This window comes from Pygoscelis adeliae, unplaced genomic scaffold (assembly GCF_000699105.1).
Source record: "Pygoscelis adeliae isolate BGI_AS28 unplaced genomic scaffold, ASM69910v1 Scaffold172, whole genome shotgun sequence".
Classification (NCBI taxonomy): Eukaryota; Metazoa; Chordata; class Aves; order Sphenisciformes; family Spheniscidae; genus Pygoscelis; species Pygoscelis adeliae.
In genome coordinates, this window is record NW_008824338.1 from 4,504,413 (window position 1) to 4,511,975 (window position 7,563).

At 42.8% G+C, this 7,563-nt stretch overlaps 1 protein-coding gene across 1 annotated transcript in view; it reads left to right on the forward strand.

The window, feature by feature from the left end:
- KIAA1244 (KIAA1244 ortholog) overlaps nt 1-7,563 on the forward strand; it is a 96,965-nt gene that overhangs the window by 16,219 nt on the left and 73,183 nt on the right. The window contains exon 3 of the mRNA XM_009319146.1: nt 5,002-5,083. Coding sequence (XP_009317421.1) covers nt 5,002-5,083 — 82 coding nt within the window. The remainder of the gene's footprint in view (nt 1-5,001; nt 5,084-7,563) is intronic.

Sequence of the window (7,563 nt, forward strand, 5' to 3'; positions counted from 1 at the left end):
ACCCCCATCGCAACCGGCCCCCCCCCACCGCCTCTCCTTCCTCTCCTGTCCCTTCGGAAGAGTCTATAGCCATCCATTGCAGCGCTCCAATCATGAGAGTCACTCCACCATGTTTCTGTGATGACGACTAAGTCATATCTCTCCCGCTGCACGATGGCTTCCAGCTCCTCCTGTTTGCCGCCCATGCTGCATGCATTGGTGTAGATGCACTTGAGCTGGGCTATCGATTTCGCCCCCGGCATCGGCATGCCCCCCCTAGGCTCATCTCTAGTGAGCCTGGTTTTACCCCCTTCCCCCTTCAAACCTAGTTTAAAGCCCTCTCGATGAGCCCCGCCAATTCATGAGCAAGAATCCTTTTCCCCCTGTGAGACAGCTGAACTCCATCTGTCGCCAGCAGGCCTGGTGCCATGTAAACCTCCCCATGATCAAGAAAGCCAAAATTCCTCTGATGGCACCAGCCCCTGAGCCACGTGTTGATCACGTGTGTTTTCCTGTTCCTTTCAGTATTCTTCCCTGCCACTGTAGGGATAGAGGAAAACATTACCCTGTGCTCCTGATCCTTCAACCAGTCACCCCAGTGCCCTGAAATCCCTTTTGATCTCTGCAGGACTTCTCTCTGCCACCTCATCACTGCCAGCCTGTAAACCAATAGTGGATAGTAGTCAGAAGGCTGTACCAGACCAGGGAGTTTCCTAGTAATGTCTCTGACCTGGGCCTCTCTTATTGGTGCCTCTCCTCCCCCCTGCCCCCCCCCTTCTTTTTTTTTCAGGAAGGGGGGATTGTTTCTTTTGTTTTGTTTTTTAATTGAGCTGTCTTTTGAGAGCACTGCTGTGTGGACATATGCAAACAATGCAATTAGTGTGGATTTCAGCATAGTACACCACTTATATCTGAGCACATCCCTTTTCTTCACTATCATTCCTTCTTTACACCATCTCAACTTCTTTCTTCCCTCTATCTTCTGTTTTCGTTGCTTTGTTTCGTCTGTCGATGCCCAGGATACCTTATCTTGAAGCTTTTGGTAGCTTCCCCTCCTCCAAGTCAAGGTGCTTCCTTCCTTTCATGCCCTCTCTGTGTTGTACTTGACTCATCTCATTGAGGGTTAAGTTGCTATTTGTGCCTAAAAGCTGTATGTGTATATATGTCCACATGTGCATGCATCAGTATGGAAACTTAGGCGTTCCAGTGTGAAACTAGTTTCTGTACAGTAATGTAAATGGAAAACATTCTTAAACGTGTTTTGAAGTATATTGCAGTGCACCAGCTTATTCTGAGAACTTCACGTATGTAAAATATCTTACATGTGTAGCACTACAAAACCTGAATGAATTGTCAATTGACAGTATAGAACTGCAGAGAGTGGAGTAAGCAATGAGATCCCATGGCGTGGGACCACTCAAAACAGGGTGGAATTATAAAAGGGCTGTAAGGTATAAGAGGAAACCTCAATCCCTTTCTTCATTGCACTCTGAGACCAAATTCTGGTCTGTATTCTCTCTTGTGCAGCCTTATTGAACCCAGTTCTTAAGTGGTAGACCTTAGTAGGGACTGACTGTTAATTTACATCATCCTCTCCCATTCTGTCTGAGAATTATCTGCTGTGTCCTTCTGTATTCTTATACTAGCAGATGATGCATTTAAATGGCAGGTCAAACTGAAGTGTGGGAGATGCTCAAGCTAATCACACATTGTGAGGTATCTCTGCAGGTGTTTTATAGCTGTAGCATGGAAATGCTAAAGATTTAATTGACTGAGTGTGTAACAAGAACAGGAAATGGCACAATGGCAATTCATTTTCTCTGAGAATACAGTGGGAACACAGGCTGCAGCAACCTTAATTAGATTTTCAGTTAAACATTTTTAGCAAGGATGGGAAGTTCAGCTAATTGAATCTGTTCTAATTTCCATCCTCCCGTTCATCATTTTTTGCTCTTCATTTTGGGAGATATCTCAAGAAATAGCTCTCATTGTTCTCTGCTCATTGCAGTATGCGATGACAGATGGTAGGCAACATGCTGATGTGCAGGGTAGCTACATGTAAGCCATAGGAGCTCCCACCTGTCTTCATTATAATGAAACTGAACTGGATCCACTCCAGTGACTTATGACTGCCTTCCCTTTCCCCTTTCCTCCCAGTCTCCATCCGCTTTAATGTGAGAATAAGTTTGTTGTCTATTAATAATGCCCCAAATGTTTAATTGCTGTTGCAGTGAACTGTAGAAAATCTAAAAGAAATGTGGTGTTCTGCCATGAAGAGGCGCAGGTCTAAATAATCATCAGTCTTTAGCATCCCTGCAGTTAGCACTATAGGCTATTGTGTTTGGGTTTTTTTCTGTGTGCATCTGGCTGATTAAGCACCAGTTAATGCACAGGTACCTTGTTTTGGCACCTGTTGATCTACTAATTTCAAACGTGAGTTCTCCCCCAGAGGATGATACTTTTAAAAGAGAGAGTATGTTGAAGTCACGATGTAGAAGTTAGCACTTAAAGGTGCTTTGTGGGTTAGAGATGTATTGCTGTGGCACCTCTCAAAACTAGGAAGTCCTATCACAATTTACCTGCATGCTACATATGTTCCCAGGTCCAGGCAAAGCTGGCAGTAGATACATACGCAGTAGCCAGCTCTGTACTGGCTAGAGGATTACTGTCTGAACCCTGGAGTAGATATTTTGGCAGTTTCTGTAGATCTGGATGATACGACACTCTGAGGAAATATTTCTTAGATGTTCTGTAGTTCAAGCTGTTTTGGATGCTAAACTCGCATATTTTAAGAGTCCTTCTAGTTAAATTGATTCCAGAAACGTTCAAGAAAGGAGCTTCTGAGAAAATTAGGCTTTGTGCCTGCCTGTTTCTCAGAATATCCTAAATGAAGCAAATGGTTAGCTTTTAGTTAGAAACCTATTTTAAGGTACACATGTAGTCCGCTTCAACTTCTTTAAAAGAAATATGAATTACACAGATTTCTAAAAAGCTTCTTGTGGTGTTATGCCAAATGGCCTTTTACAAATTCCCATAACCTGGGAAGAAGGTACAAATATGAAAAGACCTGCAGATTCTCAAGAGGTCTTTGCCAAGTACAGAAGCTTGCTAGATTGCTTAACTGAGCCATGCTTGTGACTCTCAAGTCTTTAATTTATCATTGAGGGAAGGGGTTGCATTTCAAAGAGCAAATAGCAAATTTGTGCCCCTTGGGGTAGCTTGTGATTTGTGCTTTTTGCGGAAAGGTGGGGAGAAAGGAATACCAACTGAACACAGCCAAAATAGAGTTGACTTTTCAGGGTGGACATTCAGTCCCCTCTGCAAGCAGGATCGCTGAAGGAGTTACGAGCTAGGTTCCCCAAAGCTGAGACAGCCAGTGTTTGGTAATCTCCGTTTAAGTTTTAAAAGGCAAGTTCAGGTTGTAGACCACCACATTTGGAGGGATGTTGGTAGGTTATGGGCAGACTGTGGCAAAGTATGACTTTAGGTAGCTTTGACAGTACGTCTGAAACTCTGGTAGTCACTGTTGCTCTAACCTAGGGCTTCTCCTTAGCTAGTTATGAAGGGAGGATTTGTGAGAGGAGTGGAATATGCATGCTAGTCTACTGCATGTGTTTCATTCGTGTCACAACTCGAACCTTTAGAGTTGTAGGAGAGTTAGTCAATACTTTTATTTTTATATACTTTTGGGCAAACAAACTATTTATCATTGGGTCAACTGAAACTAAGCAAATTCAGGTCAAAGGCAGCTCACAGGAGCAAAAGAGGAAAAACTTCATTTTGGTATTTTTAGAAATCAAACATCTTTGACTCTGCTTTGAAAAGACAGGGTTTTCGGGTGTGTGTTTGAATGCATTGAGACTTGACAAAGAAGAATAATTCAAATGGAACAAGTCAGGGCTTTTTGATTTCCAGTTGGGTAAGAAAAGACTCAACTAGTTGTTTTCTGTTCCTTCTTACCTTGCACACACTTGTCTCCATGGGGAGAAAATTAGTGTGATTCCAAAAGGGCTCCTTAGGGTGCAATGCAGACAGTTGGAGAACTAAGACTCTTAAGGGCTGGCACAGAATGGTTTGTCATAAGCAAGTGTGTCTGTACAAATGTGAACATAGGCTGTATGTACAGATAAGTGCCTCTTACGATATGTGACCTAATGAAGTGTTGCAAACCTTCAGGGAGACTGCAGCTGGACATGGGCTGAGTCTGATCAAGAATGAGTTTCCTGCCAACTAGCAGGATTTGCCTAAAGGGCTTGTGGTTACTAGGTGTTCCTCAGATGCTGCAGCCCTTTTCTGATAAGGAACAAGGAGTAAAGAGAGAAGTCACAGCTCTAGGCACTGTTTGGTTTGGTCACCAAATAAAAAAAACCTCAGTATCTGAGCACTGAGTCAAAAGCATCTAAAATACTATCCTAATTAGTTATTTATTTTAATATTCAAAAAATGGTGTTATTCAGTAGTCAAAGTACAGCTTAGTCATAGTTCCAGCACATGCTAATTCAGGTGTAAACCAAACTTGTTCGTGTACATTTGCTTTTGTCTACACCATTTATAGTTGGAGGGAGCTAACATGACAGGGCACACTGTACTGTAGAGGAGGCCGTAAACCAAAGCTTGACTAATAGAAAGTGGATTATGAAACTGCTTTTCTGGCAACTTGAATATTAAACAGAAGGTAAGTGACTGAAATGTAATGCTTATCATGCTGGGTTGAAGGACCACTAGTGATCTGTGAATCCCTTCTTTATGCTTTGCACATTCATGCATGCACACAGACGGCTAACAGTTGGGAAGTACTTTGTGAAATTTCAATTAAAAGGCCATTCTTAACAGTATGTGAAGAAATATGCCAGCTTTCTTTAGAGGGTAAAAGTGCTTCACAGAGTTGTGAAATTCTCCTTGATTACTGTGTGCAAGTGTTATCTTACTGAAAGCGATACAGCCCTTCTGGAACATAATTCCTTTGAATACCAATTTTAGTTCCATTGTTCCCTCTCACTTTTATTTTTTTATTTTCGTCAGGGAGAAGTGTCTCCTTCCTCTCCAGTTGGCTCTGGAATCGAAGAGCATGAAGCTGGCCCAACAGGCTCTAGCAGGCATGCAGGTATGGCTTTAGAGTGGGAGTGTGTTAGTAGGCAATGGGTGTCAAGGAAGTCTAGGCTTTTCTTTTGAAAAATACTATACAAAAAGTGTCTATCCTCAGGTGGACCTAACAATAATGTTCGTGTTTCTGTAACAGTGTTCAGAAGTTAGGATGCAAGTAAAGGCTGGTGATTCTGCAGAAGCTAAAAATGTTCTGCAGATAGGTGGGACTTCCTGGCTTTCAGTGTTGAAATGGAGGTATACTCTTCCTTGTGTGGCCCTGTGCTATTCTCAATAAGCTTTGCCACTGCTAAACATCTTAGAAACTAAACTGAGTCAAGTCTTTCTGTTTTCTTTGATTAGAAGAGAGGACTGCAGTGCTTGAAAGATGGAGAGGTTAATAAAGGATCTGGGAGTTGCATTCTCTATGTGTGGGCACTTTCCAGGGTTTTTTGTACACTGACACAGTAGGAGTGGCATCTGATTTGCAAGTTTATGAAATTGCAAAAGAAAACAGCAGTGCAGCACAAGCGACAAAAAGCCTCTCTCGGGTTTGACAGTATAAAAACTAAAGCAGTTTACCTTTCTTTTAATTGGACAAATGAGTACATATCAGTAAATACTTATCACTAGGGGGATGCTAGTTGTAGAAGAGGCTGGTACACTGCTGGGGCGTGAAATACATGCCACCATTTTCCAAAAAGAAATTTCTCCCTCAAAGGCCAAGCATGAAGTTGTTTTGGGAGTATAAGGATGTAAGTGGATCATTCAAATTCACTTAATTCAGCACATGAGGTGTCAGGCATTTGGTTAGAGAGTGCCCCATATTGGGGCACAACATGGTTGTAGGAGGCTCTAGCTAAGGGAAAAAGGTACTTTGTGAAGGGTTCCTGTAATTATTGGACTCTGTCAGAAGGCACGTATCACCTTCTTGCAGCGTAGTACTCTGGTCCCACTCTGAGATTCTGTGCCCTGTGTTGCAGATATACAGAGGGGTGGTTGCTTTTAAAGAGAAAGCAATAGTAGGCTATTGGGACTTGAACATATGCCTGCTGTTGTACTGGAGCAGGTATGCCTGTTAGAAGAACATCGTAGGGTGATGATCAACCAAGAATAGTGGAGGAATTATGAATGACCCACTGCCCACTGTAGTATAACTTCCTTGGGAACACTCAGATAAAATTTATATTTTTACTCTTCTAACTTGCTGCACATACACTTGAGTTCTGTAAGAACTGGCATTGTGAAGTTGCGGATATGCAGCATGGTACCTTAAATAAGAGCGTTACCTCCTATCTAGAAGCCTAAAAAAGTAATCCAGGTGACAATACAGTCCTCCATTTATGATATGTGAAGTTTTATGAAGGACAAAAAAGCAAACCACACAACTGATGCTATGGAGATAGTTTGAAAAAATAGGATAAAAGACAAAAATGAGATGAAGTACAACTTGAATTTACCAAAAGTAGGTCACAGGATCACAGCATGGTGGAGGTTAGCAGTGACCTCTGGAAGTCATCTGGTCCAGCCCCCCTGCTCAAGTAGGGTCACCTACAGCAGGTTGCCCAGGACCATGTCCAGATGGCTTTTGAATATCTCCAGGGAGGGAGACTCCACAACCTCCCTGGGCAGCCTGTGCCAGTGCTCAGTCACCCTCATAGTAAAGTGTTTCCTGATGTTCAGAAGGAAACTCCTGTGTTTCAATTTGTGCCCATTGCTTCTTTTCCTGTCACTGGACACCACTGAAAAGAGCCTGGCTCTGTTCTCTTTGCATCCTCCCTTCAGGTATTTATATTTTGAGAGATGAGATTGATGAAATCCCCCCTAAGCCTTGTCTTCTCCAGACTAAACAGTCCCATCTCTTTCAGCCTTTCCTCATATGAGAGATGCTCCAGTCCATCATCTCAGTGGCCCTTCCCTGGACTCTCTCCAATAGCTCCATATCTCTCATACCAAACAAAACATTCTCCTTCATATAGAAAACATATTATTTTCCTTGTAAATTGAGTTAAATCTCATCAGGCTGTACAGTGCTAAAACACTTGATAAACTGCTGTGTGGGAAATTCTTTAAAACATTGTTGTGGGTTAACCCTGGCCAGCAGCTCAGCCCTACCCAGCCACTCACTCACTCCCTCACAGTGGGATTGGGGAGAGAATCAGAAGGGTAAAAGTGAGAAAACTTGTGTGCTCAGCCAAAGTTTAATAGGGAAAGCAAAGTTGCGTGTGCAAGCAAAACAATATAAGGAGTTCATTCACTGCTTCCCATCGGCAGGCAGGTGTTCAGCCATCTCCAGGAAAGCAGGGCTCCATCATAGAATCATAGAATCATTAAGGTTGGAAGAGACCTCTAAGATCATCGAGTACAACCATCAACCCAACACCACCATGCCCACTAAACCATGTCCCTAAGCCCCTCATCTACACATCTTTTAAATACTTCCAGGGATGGGGACTCAACCACTTCCCTGGACAGCCTGTTCCAATGTTCAACCACTCTTTC